General features: G+C 44.7%; 4 protein-coding genes across 7 annotated transcripts in view; 2 read left to right on the forward strand and 2 right to left on the reverse strand.

The window, feature by feature from the left end:
- Positions 1-6084, forward strand: part of ABAT (4-aminobutyrate aminotransferase) — a 50566-nt gene extending 44482 nt beyond the window's left edge. For all 3 annotated transcript variants that reach the window (XM_066560643.1, XM_066560644.1, XM_066560642.1), the window contains exons 13-16: positions 533-700; positions 1413-1559; positions 2573-2684; positions 3926-6084. In XM_066560643.1, the coding sequence (XP_066416740.1) occupies positions 533-700; positions 1413-1559; positions 2573-2684; positions 3926-4047 (549 nt within the window). In that variant the 3' untranslated portion in view covers positions 4048-6084. The remainder of the gene's footprint in view (positions 1-532; positions 701-1412; positions 1560-2572; positions 2685-3925) is intronic.
- A 393-nt stretch (positions 6085-6477) lies between these two features.
- TMEM186 (transmembrane protein 186) lies at positions 6478-8720 on the reverse strand. Its single transcript, XM_066560645.1, has 2 exons — positions 8689-8720; positions 6478-8078 (listed from the first exon to the last, which is right to left on the reverse strand). The coding sequence occupies exons 1-2, from the start codon at positions 8695-8697 to the stop codon at positions 7341-7343; spliced, it is 747 nt and encodes a 248-aa protein (XP_066416742.1). The 5' UTR covers positions 8698-8720; the 3' UTR covers positions 6478-7340.
- A 31-nt stretch (positions 8721-8751) lies between these two features.
- Positions 8752-15539, forward strand: PMM2 (phosphomannomutase 2). The gene is made up of 8 exons (XM_066560646.1): positions 8752-8842; positions 9040-9151; positions 10114-10190; positions 10766-10857; positions 11513-11612; positions 12077-12152; positions 13251-13366; positions 14399-15539. Exons 1-8 carry the CDS (start codon positions 8777-8779, stop codon positions 14501-14503), a joined length of 744 nt encoding a protein of 247 aa, XP_066416743.1. The 5' UTR covers positions 8752-8776; the 3' UTR covers positions 14504-15539.
- A 523-nt stretch (positions 15540-16062) lies between these two features.
- Positions 16063-19727, reverse strand: part of CARHSP1 (calcium regulated heat stable protein 1) — a 37749-nt gene continuing 34084 nt past the window's right edge. For both annotated transcript variants that reach the window (XM_066560647.1, XM_066560648.1), the window contains exon 4: positions 16063-17682. In XM_066560647.1, the coding sequence (XP_066416744.1) occupies positions 17520-17682 (163 nt within the window). In that variant the 3' untranslated portion in view covers positions 16063-17519. The remainder of the gene's footprint in view (positions 17683-19727) is intronic.

Consider the following 19727-nt stretch of genomic DNA (forward strand, 5'->3'; position numbering starts at 1 on the left):
AGTCCTTCACATAAAAACCCCACATTGCCAGCTCACCAGTAGCTTTTTCAGCAGAATTGTCTGAAAAGGCAGCTTTTCATGCCCCCCAAAAAAGACCAGCTCATGCTGCTGGTACTGCCTCTGTGCCACATAATGCCCAGCTCTGACTGGACACAGAGACTTCATATTTCCAACAAACAAAGTCCCTAGAAATGACACTCTGCTTCCCTCAGGGGCTTTGAAAATGCCACCTCTGCTCCTCCCAGGTGTTTTCAGGTATCCTCTAGAAATGCCAAGACTATATAAAAACATGTACTTGATGAGTATGGGTAGAAAACCAATTTCTAGTGCCTTCCTGCAAAAAGAGCTGAATTTTTAATTGTGAAATCTGACACATGAGTGGCATTGGTGGAGGGGTTGAGGAGGGGAGTGAAGGGAGAGGAAGAAGGGGTGTAGCCTGTGACTGGCTTGTGTTGATGTGCTCCCTAAGGGAGGTGTTTCTGGTCTGGGAAGGGGGGCTCACACTCCCTGCTCCTCTCGTGTGTCTCTGCAGCATGGCTGTGCTTTCCTGGTGGACGAGGTGCAGACAGGAGGCGGCTGCACAGGAAAATTCTGGGCACACGAGCACTGGGGCCTGGATGACCCAGCTGATGTGGTCACATTCAGTAAGAAGATGATGACAGGAGGATTTTTTCACAAAGAGGAGTTCAGGCCAAATGCTGTAAGATTTTTAATGAAACTTGGACTCTGTGCTGGTTGGTGACCCCCTGAGGAGTGACTGTGATATCCTTAGAAGGGACAAGGTTTCCTTCAGCTGGATGGGGCTGCTGTTTTACAGAAACTTGCTGTGTGCTCACACAACAGTTACCATCACCTCTTCACTTTTATTCCAGTTGTTATCAGTCACCAAGGTCATAAAGCTGGTGGGGGGAAGAGGAGAACTGGGTTAAGCCTAATGGAATAAACCTTCAGTACAAAATCCAACCACAAACTGACACCTTCTCCTGTAGGGCAACTTGGGAATTTCAGAGCTTGTATGTCAGCATTACAGATTCTGTCAGCAAAATTTCTTCTTTGCACTAATGACATTTTAGATGTAATAAATGAAAAGTCAAATTAAGGGAAAGAAGATAAAGCTTGATGTAAAGTCTGTATAGATGATGCTGATTCCCTGTCATCTGTAGCTGTGTTCCAGTGAGACATCAGAGTAGCAAGGCAGAGTACACTAAATGAGAAGCATGAAGTAATTACCCTGTGTTTCAGCTCAGCAAATGGGATTTTCCTTTACAGCATAAATAAGGGTGGTTGGTGAGATTAGTGCATGCCTTTTCATACACCATGTTTGAACTGCCAGTGTGATGCCTTGCTTTTCTTAATTTATAGTGATTTGCCTGTTAACATGTTCTTCAACTCTTTTCCCACTCTTTCCCAAGCCCTACCGGATTTTTAACACCTGGCTTGGAGATCCATCCAAGAACCTTATGCTTGCTGAAGTCATTAAGGTTATTAAAACAGAAGACCTTCTAAACAATGCAACCCATGCTGGGAAAGCACTGCTGACTGGGCTGCTGGATTTGCAGGTAAACATCTGGAAGGATTGTGGATGAGAAGGAGAAATTTGGTGCTGAAGTAGGATCTGACCTCATCCAGTTTAAACATTTGGGCTGAGGAGCTAGAGCTGGGGTCTAGACCATTATAGTAACTTCAACACAGGCCTGAATAACTGTGTCCCATTTGGAAATGAAGTAAACTTTCTTTTACTGACTTAAAAATGCTGGGTTTGTATGGCTTAATCCAATATAAAGGGTGATCCCCAAAATACCTGAAGGTATGTACTGCAGCTAATTAAATTACTTTGCTAGAAGTAATGTAAGCAGCTGGTATTTCCTTGTCCTAAAGTTCTTTTCAAAGGAAGGTCTTTTCATATTTTGTTCCAATTCTTCTGGGCTGTTGAAATAAGAAAATTGTATCTTTCCCTCCCTTGTTTAAGGGAAATTCCTTACAGCTTCTACTGTGGAGCTCTACAGACAGGCATTTAGAGATGGGCTTGCAGGTGCTTACCTCCCAAAGGCATTTTGCATAGAATAATCCCAAACACAGTCTCTGCTCTCTCCACACCTTTAACACATAGCAGGCAGGAGAACAGAAAACACTATAATCTCATACTTTGGAGGGCCAGAATACAGCTAGTCCTATCCAAAAGATTGCTCTTCCAAAAGATGAGGGCTGTGACTGAGAATAAGTGATGCAGATACTACTGGCAAGTGTCTCAGTGCAGGGTAAGACCGAGCTGGTTTCCAGCCCCAGTGCAGATGGTTTATGCTCAGGTTTTCCTGGAGTCCACTGTAGATGTAAATAAGGTGTGTTATGCTCGTTCCAAAGAATATTTTACTTGACCCAGCTCGTGGGTCAGACTCATTCTCCCTCCCTGCTTTGTGTGGGGCACTGCAGGCTGAGCAGAGCACCATGTGAGCCACGCTCCACTCCAGCAGAGCGAGGAGGCAGCAGGGTTTCCACCTGGCAGAGCCAGCCCTGCCACCAGGTGCCCTCTGTTGCAGCACCTGCCATGTGCTTGTCTCTCCTCCCTCTGCAGGCTCGTTACCCCCATCTCATCAGCAGAGTGAGAGGAAGAGGAACATTCTGTTCATTTGACACTCCAAATGATGCAACTAGAAACAAGTTAATTACAATAGCCAGAAACAAAGGTAAGAATTTTTTTGTATGTGGATGAGCTTCACATGAGAAGATAATGCTTCACATTTTCCTTTTCATATCCTGCATGAGTATTTCAGTTTCAGAGGACAGTAGTGAAATTAAAAAAGTTGGATTTAGGCTTTTCTGGAAATACTTGTTGTCAGAGCCCTCAGAGAAGTCTGTTGCATGGTGTGGGCATTTACCAGCCTCTGCAGGTCTGAAGTTACTGGAAGAGATCTGTGTATGGGATGAGATTTTGTGACATCAGGTTGAGAGTCCTTTGCCGTGACTTTAGGTGCCCATGGACATGGCTTACTTTCCTTAGAAGGAAGTCAATGTCACTCAGGAAAACACAGGGAGAAGAACGACAAGTTCTATAAATACATAATTCCTATACCTAGGAATGCCTAATGATTAAATACAAGTGCCTAAAATGGGCACAGATCTACAGTGGCATCCCTCTTTTCCCACAGAACTGTTAACAGCTGCAGACAGGCCCAGGTATCCAGAGGGGAACCTTGGGATCCACACCTAAAATTCTCTCTTTGACTGTGTGGGCCCTGTGTTTGCTGCTGTTTTTGCTGTTACTCCTTTCTGTTGAAAAAGCAGGCATGGTGCATCTAAACTGTGGTGAAACCAAACTTTTAAAGTGTAAAAGACACCATTTTTTGTTCTGGAAAGTAAGCCAGCAGGGAGAGAAGGCAAGTGGTTTGTTTCATGGTAAACCAAGGCTCTGCTTTGAGGCAGGGTTAGCTCAGCTTAGTAATAGGGGTTCCCATTCAAACATTTCCAAAAAGTGCATTTAAAACTCTGCAGAGAGAGGTTTGCAAGCACTGAGACATTTTAACTTCTTGTCATTAAAAGCAAATTAGTTTAAAAACCAATGCAGAGAAACCTCCTGTGTTTTGTTGTGGCACCAGGACACTTGACCAGGAGAGTACTGCAGCATCTGAAGTCTCAGATGCTGTTTGATCTCTGTGCTGGATGGATTCTTTCCATTGCTGTCAGGATTAGTCCCAATACTCCAACTGTTTTATAGAACAGCTCCAGGCACCCACAGTGTTCTTCCAAGCTGCTGTGAAGCTTGAGGCCATTCACACCACAATGTGCTGTATCATGGTGTGCCTAGCAGGATCTGGGGAGCTTCTGTTGGCCTTCCACAGTGAGGGTATCCCCATTCAGAGACCTGAATTTTTCTGGTTATTTGGCAAAAATGGAAATGACTAGAGGACCTCTTGTGTTCTCATTTCAGGTGTTGTCCTGGGAGGCTGTGGAGACAGATCCATCCGTTTTCGTCCCACGCTGATCTTCAAGGACCACCATGCGCACCTCTTCCTGAACATTTTCAGTGACATCTTAGCAAACTTCAAGTAAAAAGCAGTTCCCTTGCACTGAACAGCTGATTATGAAATTAGTTTGCATTAATTCATGTCTTCTCTACTTACAAGATAAGTGTAAAGTCATAAACTGAGGTTTGTGTTCTGTCTGTAATCCTGCCCAAGGCAAGCTGCTCCATGCACACGCGCCCCAGGCAGAGCAGTGGCACTGGTCACCAGCAGGTCCATGCAGCTGTCCCTCACTGTGCATCCCCAGAACCTCCCTCTTCTGGCCTGGGCCATGCTGACTGCAGAGTCCTCCTACAGCCATGTCCCTGACTCTGCACTGTCTGAGCAGGACCTGGAACAGTCTGTTTCCACGGGTGACCCTGGTAGATTTGCATCCAGAAGCAGCAAAGCGTGGCCAAACACTGGGAGCCACACGCCTGCCACACAGAGTGCCCTTCTCTAATGGCAGCTGGGATCAAATCAGCGTTCCAAGGAAAGCTCTGCTTTCCACCACTGCCAAGCACAGTATCTTACAGAATAATTTCCAGCTTTATTCCCTCGAGTACAGGCATCTGCCACACCAGCTGCACCAGGGCAGCTCTGCCCAGCCTGCACTCACTGCTTCAGGGGCACTGGTGCCCTCAGCCACACCTGCAGCACTGCAAGTGGCACTGAAGCCCTTGTCCTTCTGTCCTCATCACGGATGGGTTTTAAAACTTTTGACTTCTCTTACAAGCAGACTTGTACAGAGAAAACTCTACCCTGAGGTATGTAATCTGACAAAGCTTAGAGAACCATGCAAAGCACATTCTTCCACTTCTGCCAGCAGTCTAGAATGATTCCAGATTATTTTACCATTTGCCCAGAACACACAATAGCCATTAATTTATCTATTATAACTTCTACACAAATACTTGAGGTATTTTGTAAAACTAAAGCAGAAATGCCATTATCTGGTATCAGAGCCACTACAGTGAAGGCCTAGTCCTGCCTGCACATTTATAATGCAAAGTAATTCTATTTTTGTTCTAATAGTATATTCTAAGTCATCAATATTTCAGAGATCTTCTAGAAAGCCACAGGATCAAAAAATGTGTCAACAGTTGATTTTTCTTCAGAGAATTGTTTTAGATGTCTCTTTACTGTTTGCTGAAGGCTGACTTGAACTAGATCTGGTGCCTTTCTTTTTCTTTTTCTTGGTCAGCATCTGGATTTTGTTTACTAATTTTAACTTTTTGTTGTGCACCAAAAAACAGGGACCACAATGGACTTTTACAGTTGCCCTTTCAGGACCTGACCACAATTTTTAAGTGCATAATAAGAAACAGAGAAGTTAAAAGATTTACATGTTTAATACAACTACCAAAATGTGAAAAGGTTCCTTACCTGCTTTGAGAAGTGTTAATCATGGTTTTCCCATTTTAAAGTACTGGTATTGGGAAACTCCAGCACAGTCACTTCTGCCAGCTTAAACCCAGTGGGATTTCTGTAAACCTCTGCAGAAAGCAGAATTCTGGTGCCAGCTGGGCAGAACCTGAGCAGGTTTTTGAACAGAGGTTGTAGAAATCTGGGGGAAGGACTGGTAAAAATTGGTGTTCAACAAAACTTCATTGTCATCGCTGTCCTCGTAAGCGTATTATCAGCAAAGGAAAGTCAAACCAAGAACTGGATTTGACAGCATTTTGGGAATTAGTTTGTTCAACATATCAGTGCAGTAGTTTTAGTGAATGTCTCTAGCAAGTCTTGTACTTTTACAGAAACAAAGGTCCAGTAATTTGAAGTCTTACCACATCTTCACTTTTATTATGACTACTCTAGGTGTTTTTATAATTTTTACTGACACTCAGTAACTGTATAATTGTGTACAACATGTTGATGAAATCGTTAGAGAATACCATAGAAAGCACTGCAGCTCAAGCATATAAAGTTAATATTGTTTACAGCATACTGTAGACAGTGCCAAATAAATGTTTAAACAAATACTTAAGTACACTTCATGGTGTAACTAGTAACTGTACACAGATTCATAACAAATGACATCAATAATGTGTAATCAATATTCTTAAATAAAATATTTATAATTGAACTTCTCCAGGGCTTTTCATTTTACACCCAGTACATGCCTGAACTGAACCATTAGTGCATATTAAATACATTCTGATGAAGATAAACCTCAGAAAAATAATATATATCTGTATATATTATTTTTTGGAGGTTTATCTTCATCACTGTATTTTGCTGCCATGGTGTTTACACCAAGGAACATTTGGATTTCCTTTGATACTGCTGTGCTACACAGTGTCAGCCAAAATTTAAACTCCCAGAACTCCATTAGGAAAAGTTAAACACGAGAAATAGTAATTCAGGGTTACCCTGTGCACTTAAATGGCAATTTTACTTAACTGATCCTTTGGTGATCCACCAAGAAACAGAGGTTTCACTTCACATGAATAAAAAATAAGGAAAGAACACTCCAGAGTATTGGTGAGAGTCAGTTTATTTGCCAGTAACAAATTAAGCTAGAACTAGAAGAGGGGTGTAAGGAGTTACCTTGCTTCTGACAATTCAAAAATGTGTTACATGTTATAGGTGATATGTTTGGTTCTTTCTTGGGTTTAAATTCCTCATTTCAGAAAAGGAGAAGTCATGCCAATACCATGGAATAAGACCACAATCCTTCATGGAGACAGGTGCTGCTTTTCCCATTCCAATGAAGAATGGCAATTTCTGTAAGAGGCTGCTGAAATTTTGTCCCAGCCTCTAACTTAACAGCTGAGCTGCCAGTGTCTCTTTTGCCCAGCTCCACTCCCATCCTGGAGGACCCTCCTGAGGCCAGGACAGCCCACACACCTTCCCAGTTCCCTCAATTGCATTGATACATGAGCATGTCCCTCTCTGACATTCAGCAGTACCCATCATATGGATGTACCAGACCAGCTTTAATTTCCAGAGGCTTCCCAGCCAACCTGAAATGACCTAAAAGAAACACTGAGTTTGAAGTGGGGACGCTCTGGCAGCTCCTGCATTTCATTTCGAGAGATTTTTCATGTTTCATCCCCAGTAATTTGGCACATTCTGAGGACAGTTCAGGCTTGGAATGCTGTGACATTACTGAATGCTACATGGAATAGACACTCCTCACATCATACACAAGATGCAGGACCTTTAATCCAGTGGGCTGTGCCTTACCACTGTGACTTTGTACACTGGGTGCACTTACAGCAGGCTTTGCACAGGAAATGGACAGGGATGTGTAGTTTGGTGAACTATTTAAACCTCGTGGAATAAGCACAATAGACATGGAAAGTCATTGGAAATTACTTTTGTGTGACTTTCCAAAAGTCACACAAATTCTCCAAATATTTGAGCAAATTTCTGTCTGTCTACAATCTGGCCATACTTAATTGTAAAATACAAAGTATCTGTACTGTTATATCGCTTGAACTGCTGAAGGAGCTCATCCTTGCTATCTCCAACTTCATCCAAAGTCACCACTGTCTCTATGGGACAGTAAATGTCATTACGTCTTCCCCAAAATGTCAAGTGGGCCACTCTGACAGTTTGTCCAGTTTCACTTAAGTAGATGAATCCAATAATTCTTCTGAAAAAGTAGCTCATACCATACAGCATTGCCCCAGCAAAGACAGCGATGCCAGTTGTGTAGAGGAGGATATTCTGGGACACCTGGCCCTGCAGGTAGAGGTAGCAGATGGGAGGCAGCATGATCACGGAGGTGGCAGTCTGCAGCAGCTTCAGTCTCGACAGGACCCTGCAGTATTTTATCCCTGGGAACCTGTACACCAGTTTGAACTCTTCTGTCCTCCCATCCACAGCCTTCTGCTGGACCACAGCAGCAGGGGCCAAGTGGGACAGACACACGGACGGCTCTCGCAGTCTCCTGAGATAACTCCTGACACCATGAGCTCGCTGGGCTTGTGACTGCAAACCCTGCCACGAAGCAGCAATCCAGGGCAGGCGAGCAGCTTCCCTTCTCCATGGCCTTGTCCAGAGCTCCTTCTGTAGCGATCTCCCAGCAGGTGCTGCTGTGCAGGCTGTAGTCCTGACTGAGCAGAGCCAAGCCTGTAAGGTAAGATTCCCACGGGTCATCGTCTGAGTCCTATTTAAACCCACCAGTGAGCTCAGAGTTGGCCCCTCGGGCGCCTACAGACAGTAAAGCACAACCCCCGGGTCACTGTAACCTTAAACCAGTGTTCTGATAAAAAACCGGTGATTGTGCTCGCATCCCTCCCTGCAGACCGAGAGGGAAAACTTTGCTAACACAGCTGATATCAGTGAGCTCAGTGACCGACCCTGGCACACCCCTTGCCTCCCGCTGGCTGAGCAACAAACCAGGAAAGCTGCTGAAATCGCCGACTCCTTAAATAACCACTTATACAGCAGTTTTAGGGAAACAGAAAAAAGTGGACAAAGCACGGTAAAGGAGAGGAGGCCGCGATCAGGCCGAAGGAGGGAGCGGACGCTGGGAAGGCGCAAAGGCAGGAACGGAGGTTCCGCGCTGTCCCCGCCATGCTCCAACACGCGCGGGCACCCGTGCAAGGACCGCCGAGCGGCCGGAGACAGGGATGGGAAAAGGGATGGAAAAAGGGAAAGATGGAGAAAGAGGAGCTGGGGAGAAAGGGCAGAAGGAGGGCAAGGGGGAACAGCCCACGCCAGCAGCCCCGGCCCTCACCGCCGCCATGGCCCCGCCGCCGCTCCGCGGCTGCGCTCTCCCCGCCCCGCGCGCGGGCCGCCGGGAGGGGCGGCCCCGCGGTGCAGCCATGGCGGCGCCGCCCTCAGCGCTCTGCCTGTTCGACGTGGATGGCACCCTCACGGCGCCGCGCCAGGCGAGTGCGGGACGGGGCTGCGGGCCCGCGGGGAGCGGGGCGGATGGCACAGCGCGGGGCCCGGCTGTGCCGTGTGCCGCGGGCTCTGTGGGCGCACTTCATTCATTTAACGCTGCTGAAGGACCCGCACGGGCTGCTTGTTCCGGAATGGAGGCGCTGGCCTCTGGCAAATCTGACGGCTCTGTTTTGGACTGCAGAGAATCTCGGCGGAGATGGCGGCGTTCATGCAGCGGCTGCGGCAGAAGATGAAGGTGGGGGTGGTGGGCGGCTCGGACCTGGCCAAGATCCGCGAGCAGCTGGGCGAGGACGGTAAGGGCGATCCGCGCTGGGGCCATCCCCCTGAGGCCATCCCCTGAGGCGATCCCCCTGAGGCCATCCCCTGAGGCGATCCCGCTGGGGCCATCCGCGCTCCGGGCCCCGGGCAGCCGCCAAGGGCAGGTGGAGGTTGAACCCCGTCCATCCCCTTCTTCCCTTGCTTGTAATTGTCTTCCTGGGGGTGCTGTGTTGCACTCAGGCTGTGGGGAGCTGCTCCCCGGCGTTTGGAAATCGCAGCCTGTTTGCACTCTGCAGGTATCTCGATGTTAAATTAAGAGGTTGCTGCTAATGGTGAAATCCTGCCTTGGTGGCAGAGCCCTGGGAGGGCTTTGTCACAGTGCTGTGTACAGTGCAGTCCTGTGTGTGACATACACGTGTGGGCTGCTCAGCTGCTGAGCCACATCCCTGAGGACCTGGATTTGTTCACTGTGGGGTTCACTATGGATTCTTGTCTTACTCCTTTATTCCTAATGGTCTTCACTTAACTGATGCCACTGACAGCCTCCTGTAGTGCCCAGACAGCTCAGTTTGTTTGCCTTCCAAGTGCTCTCCAGTAAACCATATCATCTTGTGTGGTGCTGAGACAGCTCCCAGACATCTGCTGAGCATTAGTGACACTGAGGAAACAAACCTAAAAGGGCAATATTTGACTTGCTCTCAAGCCAGGCCATGTGCCAGTTGTTTGGTCATTCCTTTACATTTAATGCAAAGAGTTACATGCCTCTAAGTAAAACCACAGGTAAGTCAAACAATTGACTTCACATGATTTGAGGTGTGTGTTAATCATAGTGAGAAATGAGACAAGCTTTCATCTTGCTCTTGATGCTATGCTGCTGAAATTCTCATGCTTTAGGAGCTAATGTTTGCTGTATTTTAAGCTATTTAACATTTAAGACAATTCTGCACTAAGCATTGATGGAAAATGATGAGTTACTGTCTTTTTTGCTTGTTTGCAGTGATTGAAAAATATGACTATGTGTTCTCAGAAAATGGCCTGGTAGCATACAAAGATGGGAAATTCCTGAGCAAGCAGGTAAGTGTGAAATTTCCAATAGTGAGAAAAAGAAATCTTCTAAACAATATTTTGATTTATTTGTACAGTGTAGTCCTTTGTAATCACCCTTTCAAAGACCAAAGTTGCTGCTGCTTTCATTTGTTAGTCCTGTTAATGGATCATTCATTTGGCATGTAATGTTTAACATAAATAATGGAGAGTAAACATTTAAGAGATCCTGGCTGAATTTGCTGCCTTGACCAGTGGTTCCAGTTTACTGCAGGAACGAGCTCCATTTCTTCGTGTTTGGCTATAGCAGACATTAAATGGAGCTTTTTGTTTGGGGCTGCTGCCAGTGGCACAGTTTCCTTCTGAAGCAGGTACAACTGGGATTCATATTAAAGGACAGTTTGGTGTTATAAAGTGAACAAAAAGAAAAAAGAGAGCCTTTAGCTAGTACCATGTGAGCATCAGCTGATGTTACTGATTGAAGGCATGTTTGTTTCTCTGTGCTATTAACCATGCCTGATTACCCAATGTCTGTGTTTTCCATGTGACTTGCTTTTAGAATCTCAAATTCTGGACCCTTGGTTGAATGGTGTTTGTTTTGTTAGAGCATTCAGGGCCACCTGGGCGAGGACATCCTTCAAGATGTCATCAACTACTGCCTGAGTTACATTGCAAAGATCAAACTGCCAAAGAAGAGGTATGTGCCCACAGACATCTCAGTGTGGCCCTGTTCTCCATGGGGGATGTAAAGCTCAGCTCAGGGTGCTCAGCAAAAAAAATGAGTAATTTCTGCTTGGGGAGCAGCACTGTGTGTGTGAAACAGAGCTCAGTCCATGCATACAAAGACAAGTCCCCAGCTGGAGCACAGGGATTGAAATACTGATCAGCACTTTGTGTCAGAGGGAAGGAGATTCAGGTTTGAAGTAGCAGAGTTCCCTTGCCAGGTTTGGAATTCAGAGATGAGAAGTGCAGCCAGAGCAGCTCTGTGTGAGGTGTGAGATGCAGCTGTGCAGACACTGCAAGGTGCCCTGTGAGGCAGGGCACTGCTCACATTGCTGGGAACTCTGCAGCTTCACCCCACACTGACAGCCTGGCCTGTCAGGCCCTGAGCTTGATGGGATGCTCCAGTCACACTTGTTAAACCAAAAGGTGCTTTCAAAAGCCAGTAAGGATGATGATGATGAGGTTGCCAGATTCCAAGTCCAAAAGACTTACTGGTGCCAGAGGTACCTGCATGTAGTGAGACAGGTGATTCCCACTGCCTGTAGAATTAAATGGAAATTTACTGTGATATTTAGTGTTTTGAGCAGTTTTCTCATCCATTTTCTGTCTTGTGATCAATTCCCTTGCAGAGGCACTTTCATTGAGTTCAGAAATGGGATGTTAAATGTGTCCCCCATTGGAAGAAGCTGCAGCCAGGAGGAACGACTTGAGTTCTATGAACTTGATAAAGTGAGTTACAACTCCTGAAAAATACCCAGCTCTCCTGGAGGAGGCAGTTATGGCCAGGTTATGATTTTTTAAAAACTTTCATCGTTTGTGCAATTGTTTGTTTTTCATTTTAATCCTTTCCATGTGGTTTAACTAATCTGTTCATTCAGACCTAAAGCAATAGACAATGGGTTTTTTGTTGGAATAGCAAGGATTACTTGCAGAAGGGTGGGTTTGGCTCATGTTTTTAATCCAATATCCAGAGTACTGAACATCCTACTTCTATACATGGGGTTTCTAAAAAACCCTGTCCTAGGTAAAATCATACTTTATGTTGTGCTCTATAGTGTAACCAGCCTGGGTCCATTCAAATCAATAAAACCATTCTTTTTTAGAGGTGTTTTTGGGTTATCTTTTCATTGGTAAATCAACACAGTTACAGCATGTAACTGTTGTTTGGTTTTGTTTTCTTTTTTCCTTAACAGAAGGAGCATATAAGAGAGAAATTTGTAGCTGATCTACAAAGAGAATTTGCAGGCAAAGGCCTCACATTTTCAATAGGTAATACTTTAAAAGAATGTCATTTAAAACATCAATTAATTTAAATTTCATTTAAGTCATACTCTCTTATGGCTGTGACATCCCATCTCATTTGTGTGACAGGTCTCTCTGGGGGTGGTTGCAGGCAAGACTGAGCCTCTTTTTCCTCTCAGCCTTTTATTGGGATATTTTAATTGAAATCCATCAACAAAGAGAACTTCATTTCTTGTCATCAGTTCATTGTCCTTTAATGTCAGTTGTGTGACTGATTCTGCTCATTTTGGAGCATATTAGATGCTTCAGATTAGTCAGAGTTGTTTCTGTGAATCAGTTTTGATCAGAGCTACTCCCTCAGTGCTGTTCCAGTTGCCCTTGGTTCTTCAGCTGTACCTGCACTGTGTGGGAGGAAGGAAAGAATCCAAAAGCAAGTGCAAACTTAAGGAAAAAAATATAATAAGGGGGAATTAATTTTTGATGCATTTTTCATTTTACCCTCTCTCCTAACATATTCCCACACTCCTGCCTTTTATTGTTTTTCAGAACTGCAAAGTATGGTTGGCATTAGTGCTGAAGCACTAAGGCAAAAGGGAACTGCAGTTCAGTGTCTCCTTTATGTTGTAAATACCTTTTGGACACCTGCTTCAGCTGGGAATCATGCTCTTGGGTATTGGTGAAGGCCAAGGGCTCAGAATTGGAACAGCTGCTGAAAAGGCTGATTTCTTCCCTTTCCTACTCTGAAAGCCTTAGAAAGTCTTTTGCCTGTGATTTTATGGCTGTACATACATCAGTAGCTGTGTTCATGTGTCCTTTCTTTCTGAAAGTAAAGAGATTAAATGTAATTCTTCTAAAAGGTTCATTTGGATAGCAGTGAGTATTTGGGAACGTGCTCAGACTTTGTTGAATGGATAAATAATCTCTGAATCACAGCTCTAATAACTGATATCCTATAAAACACTTTCTGTACTTGCAGGACTTAACTCCAGAGTCTCACAACATTTCTGTGTCTTCTGCAAAGCTCCCTCTGCCTAAAATCTTACCCGGTTTGGGGTTTTTTCCCTTCTTCTCCCCTCAGCAATACATTGTTAAAACGTAACAAGTCTTGGTTCCTCTCTCTCCTAGGAGGGCAGATCAGCATTGATGTGTTCCCAGATGGCTGGGATAAAAGGTACTGCTTAGGAATTGTTGCCAAGGATGGATACAAGACTATTTATTTCTTCGGAGACAAGACCATGCCAGTGAGTACATTAGTTTGATACACTAATTTGAGAGCTGCTGTAATTAAACCTCAAGGAGTGCAGGTTCTAACCTTACAACCTTAATCCTGACAAGAGCTGAAGTCAGGGCATAAACTTGTGTCCATGTTTACCTGGCTGCAGATGAGTTTTCCTTGTCTCCTGAATTGAACACAGGGTTCTTGCCTTAACAGAGGTTGTTTGAAAATTGAACTTGTATAATTCTGCTAAATGCCTAGGTGACATGACTGTGTGAAGCTGATTGTCCTGCCTGCTCAGTGTAGATTGATTTTTGTTGGCTGGTGTTTATTACACATATTTATTTCCTGTCTTATTTAACACTGTGCCTTTGCTCACTACTCTGTCTGGCTCCACCCTGGGGAAGTGAGCAGAGTCCCTTGTCTCTCACCATGGAGCAGAGTTCTGCAGGGCACTTCAGAGGCTTTTAAAAATCAGACACCTGATCAGAGACCTGACAAGAGCTTGTGAGGGCACTGGCAAGCACAAGGACTTGCTTGAAATTAAAGCTATCTGAATATGGCCAAAGAACAGTGGCAGGCTAAGTTTTATAAGAAAAGGCTTGTTTTGATAAGAACTCACAGTTACAAAACTCTTAAATTACACAGGACTTTATAAATTTCAGAAAATAACATTTTATAAGAGAAAGACAAGCTTGAAATTGAAGTTTTTTTCCCCCCCTGACATCAGCTGCAAAAGTAATCACCTGTCCCTCTGGCACAGAGCTCACAGACAGTTCATTTCAGACCCTCTGAGTGGCAGTGCAGCATTTCCAGAGCGTTGAAGTACTGACAGCTGATGCTGACCTGTGGAAGCAGTGTGGCAAACAGAAATTTGGGAATGAAGCTAGGGATGGATTTTGGGGCTCTGTGCTCATCCAGGGCAGTGCTGTTGTTCACTGAGCCTAATCACTGCAGGCCCTTGGAAAAAGTCCATTTTCCCCCTGTTTCCTTTCATCTGTCCCTATTTGTGACTGTGCTTTCTGTTAAATAAAATTAAATCATCTTCTGCTTCCAGGGAGGGAATGACTATGAAATTTTCACAGACTCCAGAACAGAAGGCCACAGTGTCACATCCCCAGAGGATACAAGAAGAATCTGTGAAGAGCTATTTTTTAAATAAAAGAAGACTTCAGAATTCACACTTTGAGGACAGTTAAAACAGCAAAATTACTTGAAACATCATCTTCATTCTGTATTGTTTTTATGTAATCAGTCATGTATAGCAGGTGCTTTGCAGGTCAGTCATTAGCAAAGGGAAATGTTTTACTTGAATACCCCTTGCTGCCTGGGGGAACACAGCAGAGCTTTTAGCACCATCCTTTCAATTTCCAATCACATAAATTGTTTTCTTTTTGCTTGGTTTTCGGGTTTGGGTTGGGTTATATTTTGGGTTGGTTTTTAAGATACCTGTAAACTTCCTTAACTAATTAATTACAATTTAGGGAGGGAAGGGGAGACATAATCTGCCTCTAGTTGATTCATGGTCTTAAAATTGGCCTGCAAGGCTTAATCCTTAGTTTTTTATGTTGAGGCAGCTTTTTAAAAGAAACAGTTGATTTTTTTTTAAAATACTTACCTTGTGCTATATGAATTAACATGAATTATAAGACAGTTTTTTTTTTCCTAAAACTGGAAGATGAGTAAAAGGGAAATGTTTTATTTCTTCCTGGGGTTGGAAAGATGGCACTGAACCAGAAGTCCCTGACTGCCATCCCTGGGAATGCTGGACCAGCTGGTGCCAAAGTTCCCTCCTCAGGATGGATGTGGTGCCAAGGCACAAGTCAGGTCATGCTACCTACATTCTGTGCAGACCAAATCTAAAAAGTCATTTCTAAAAATTAATTAAAATAACTTCAGCACATTAGTGAAATCTATTTCTGCCACTTTCTGTTCATTTTCTGAGATTCCTGGTTAAGGCATTAAGGGTAGGTGAGATTTTTCATACTACAAAAATGACCTAAACTATGTTTCTGTTAAAATTCAAGTCAATGCCTGGCAGTCTGTATAACTGTTATTATTACTTTTCTCATCTGGCATTAGGAAAGTAATCTTGAGTAGAAACGGTTTGATTTAGTAAAGGAGAATAAAATCTGATTTTATCATTAAAATATCCTGTTTTGATTTGTCATTATGGAAAATAAAATACTTGAAGCAGACCTGTTGCATGCTGCTCTCTGTACCAAAAAATTAATAATACTAATTTTTACAGTTCCAGGTTCATGGGATACTTGCACAATAAAAAAGCAGAGAATAGAATCTTGGTACCACCCAAAAAAAAGGGCTTACAAAAACAGAGGGGAGCTGCAATGCACCTCATGCACCAAACCTTTTGTCTCCCAGCACCCTTCTTCCCTAACTAATTCCTGTTTTCATGGGACCAGGACCATCCCTAGTGCAGGAATGCTCTTTAAGGACAACAGTTTAAGAGCTGCTGCTTTGATTGGTTTCAGTCCCAAACACATTTCTGGCTGCTCTGTCCTGGGAGCCTCCTCTGACATGTGCTGGTCTTGTTATTTCCTCATTGTTCTGCTAAGTGCAGTCAGTGGCTGGGAAAACATTTCCTTAAATAAAACCGAAGTCACCACACAGGGGTGCATGTGCAGGCAGCAGCATTCTCCCCTTCCTTAAAGCTGATCCTGCCCAGCACCAGCTACCCAGGGAGCAGACTGGAAACACATGGAAGCACTGCAATGGTTGCATTTATTGTAAAGAAAGCAGGGGGTGATATTCCAACAAGTTGCACAGTGATAAACCCACCACTACCAAGGCTTATGGGTCATAAAAACAAAACCCAACCCAAACCCCACTAGAGCAACACAGGCACAGCTAAAGAAAAGAAGCCAGCACAGCAGTTCCTGACCCCACATCACACCTGGGAACAGACTGGCTGCTGGGAAAGGCTCAGGACAGCTCCTGACAGCCAGCACCTTTGGTGAAGCTCCAAATACACAACTGAAGCTGCACTGTTTCATACAACTAACAAGAGTTGTGTATTTTTTTTAACTTTTATTTGCAAAGTCAATAAAAATCCACTGTTAGGAAAATAACAGAGAAAAATACTTCATTTGAAAAAAAAATGTGGAAGGCAAATAGGAGCAAAAACAATTTAGTAGCACTACAACTACACAAAAGTCTGGGGAAGGGTGGCCCTATCACATCCTACCAAGGGAGTTTGCCAGGGAAACAGATGCAGAATTTACTTCACCAAGACAGCTGAGCCTGGGCAGCCCACACCTGCTGTGCAGCAGTGCAGGTGTCCTGCCTGCCCCTGGCACACCATGCCAGTCCACTGCATGCAGTCTGAAAGGCAAATCCTCAGCTTGGTCAAAATTCAGACACCCTCTGAGGCAATGAAGTGTCCACTACTCTACGGTTTTCTACCACTTACCTTGGAGCAAATTTAAATTTGGGATGGATTTTTTTTTTTTAATACTGGCCTATAAAATCTGTTGCTAATCAACCATCAAGGCACCTAAGTAAATTCACAAACAACCCCAGCTTTCCCAGTACAACACAGTTTCCACACCTGTGCAGCCACACCATTTGCAGGGGTGCACCTGATGGGCACTGGAGCACAACCACCTGATGGAGATTTTCCACCCTGTGGCAGCTGCTCTGTTTGTGAACTTCCTTCCATGAGGAAAACAAGTCAGCAATGAACACCTCTGTCTGTCAGCCAGGGCATTCAGGCACTAAATCAGCAATGAAGGTACTGCAGCCCTGAAGAGCAGCAGAGGGAGCACAGGGCGCACCCCACACCCAGGGCTCTGAGCTGGGCTGGGCCACCTGCACTAGAAGAGCTCTCCTTGAAACCTCTCCCCCCTTCCCCTGGGCATTTCCTGGAATCAGTTCACAAGACAAAAGAAAACCCAAACCTCCCCTCCTCCACCAAGCACACAAACTAGGTCTCTTTAAATACATTTCTTGTAAACACATTACGCTAGATTTTTTTCATTAGCATTTGAATTGCCTTTTTTTTTTTTTAATCAGGCCAGCTGTAAAAAAAATGGTGATTTTTGGCCTGCATCTGCTTTATTGACAATGCAGTATTTCCTCACACAGAATTCTTCAGCCAGGTCCTGCAGCCAGTTGCTGAGCAGAGCCCCCCTGGCAGCAGCCACGCTCCAGGGGACACCTCAGGAGCTGATGACGTGCCCTGACCAGGTCTCGTGCTTGGTGCCAGGGGCCAGGTGGGTGATCACCACCTCCACTGCCTGCAGCTTCTCGTTCTTGGGAGGGATGGTGCACATCTTGTAGGTGACCTCGTCGCCTGCCACGGGCACGTACTCGCCTTCAATGCTGCGGAGGGAAGCTCCAGTTAGTCAGGAGTCACAGAAACACTCGTTTTCTTCTGCAGCTGACTGAATTTTTTATCAGAATTGTTAGCTTAGACGCTCAAAGTACTTCAGGGATTTCATAGAGCCTGTCATCTGTCAGAGTCTGAGGCTGATTTTGGTTGTCTCACAGTGAAATCCTATGAAAACATTATAAACACCACCATCGTCCTAAAAAAATCAACCAACCACAAGAAGTACAAAATAAAACCCAATAAAACCCACAGAAATCACCTCCTCAATCTGCTTTAAAGAATACTCAGGTGTGCCAAGGCTTGGACTGAGAGCCGTGCACCAGCACCTCACTTGCAACAGCACTAGAGGGCAGGGCTGCCACTTACTTCGAGGATATGGATTTAAACTAAAGAAAATTGATCTCTTTTTGGTTGTTTTTTTCCCCCTTCTCACTTAAGCTTTTGAAGTTTCACTTTGGGTTTTTTTTTTCCCATTTTTTCTTTAAAAGAACTGTACCATGTAATGGCAAGATTTTCCCTTTAGATTACTCCACCATAACACAGTTTGTGGAATAAAATAAAAAAGGAGCCCAAGTGAGATATGGTATCAAATATTTCAAAATTACTTGCTGTGAGAAAAGAGAGTGTTGGCATCTTATTGCAGGGGTTCCACACTGCTGTCTCCTTATCACAAAAGTTCCAAACCTTCTTGGTGTTTCTTGTGGGCAGCTCCTCAGAGCACTCTTTCTTCTTCACAAAGCAGCCACTAACCCCAGTTCCCTTCTCACCCACCCACCCCACTCTTTTATAGCATCTTCTTCTCATTGCTTACACCTGTGGCCTGTTAAAGTCAGGCCTGTTCCTGATCTTTGATAATTGGCCCAGCTGCAGCTCCTTAGGGGTGAGATTCCTTTCTACACTATCTTTATTTTCTTATATTCTATCCCCCTACAAGAGAGCTCTGCTATCCCGATGTGTGAGCCTGCAGAAACACCCACTCAGCACTCAGGGAGATTTCCAGGAGGCTCCTCCTGGCCTCACTTCCCCCAGAGTGATGCCAGGGGATGCTGCAAGACCTGCACTGTGCATTTGCTACTGACCATGAGCCCGGGTTTGGAATCAGTGGGAGATGCCAAAAGAGCTTCAGCTTCTGCTCAGATCAAGGTGCTGATGACACAGAGAGCTGCAAACAGCCCTCCTCACCTCCACCCTGTGTTTGAGATCAGAGCTTTGTAATAAAAATCCCAGCATGTGCCACTGAAGACTGGCAGAGATTCCCCCTGCCTTGCCATGAGGCTCTGACAGTACAGAAGATGCCACTTCACCTTTCTTTAAATGTACCCACACCTATCGGCTCAGCTTCCCCTGCCCTGACATTTCTCAGTGAAGGTTTTCAGTGTTTCTCAGCAGTATCTGTATTTGGGAACAGATCAACACTAAAAACAAATTCTACTGGATGTCTAATTGGTGAGACTTGCTTGTGAGCTCCTGTTACACTGGAGGTAAGATTTGGGTCCAGGAAATAAAATAATTGGTCTAGGTCAGGACCACTTACTGTAGTGCACCACTGAGTTTGATATTTGCCTTCTCTGAGAGCTCACTGGGAGCACGCTCACCCCACCCAGGAATTTTACCCCATGTTTTGTTAATAGCAGGGATCTCAGATTTTAGCAGTGCCCTTTATATCCACTCTCATTTTGTGACCCATTAATCTTAGGGATTTTCTATTGCAGGAAAGGCTGGCAGGACTGATAGGAGGTAAATACACTGGCCCCTACTGCCACTTCTAACCTCACATCAGACTTTGCTTCTCCTCACAGTTCTGCAAAACTGCTCCAGCTCCATCACCAGCACTGCCTCTCCCAGCCCTTCCCCTTTTGAGGGCTCCTGTCTGGCTGTGGTGAGCCAGAGCAGCCCAACCCACACAGGACAGGGTAAGCAGGCATGTACAAGGGAAGCTAAAAATGACCCCTACATCAAGGCTTCTCCCATGGGAAACTCAAAAGAAAAGTCATTGTTTGCTAACTGATTGTATCAACATGATATTGAAAATGCT

This window comes from Molothrus aeneus, chromosome 16 (genome assembly GCF_037042795.1).
Source record: "Molothrus aeneus isolate 106 chromosome 16, BPBGC_Maene_1.0, whole genome shotgun sequence".
NCBI lineage: Eukaryota > Metazoa > Chordata > Aves > Passeriformes > Icteridae > Molothrus > Molothrus aeneus.

Excerpts from the sequence above, each read along its gene's own strand:
- PMM2 (XM_066560646.1), top strand. The coding sequence starts at position 8,777 with ATGGCGGCGCCGCCCTCAGCGCTCTGCCTGTTCGACGTGGATGGCACC. Across the intron at positions 11,613-12,076 it reads AGTTCTATGAACTTGATAAA|AAGGAGCATATAAGAGAGAA; the intron begins GTGAGTTACAAC and ends TTTCCTTAACAG. Across the intron at positions 12,153-13,250 it reads AGGCCTCACATTTTCAATAG|GAGGGCAGATCAGCATTGAT; the intron begins GTAATACTTTAA and ends TCTCTCTCCTAG.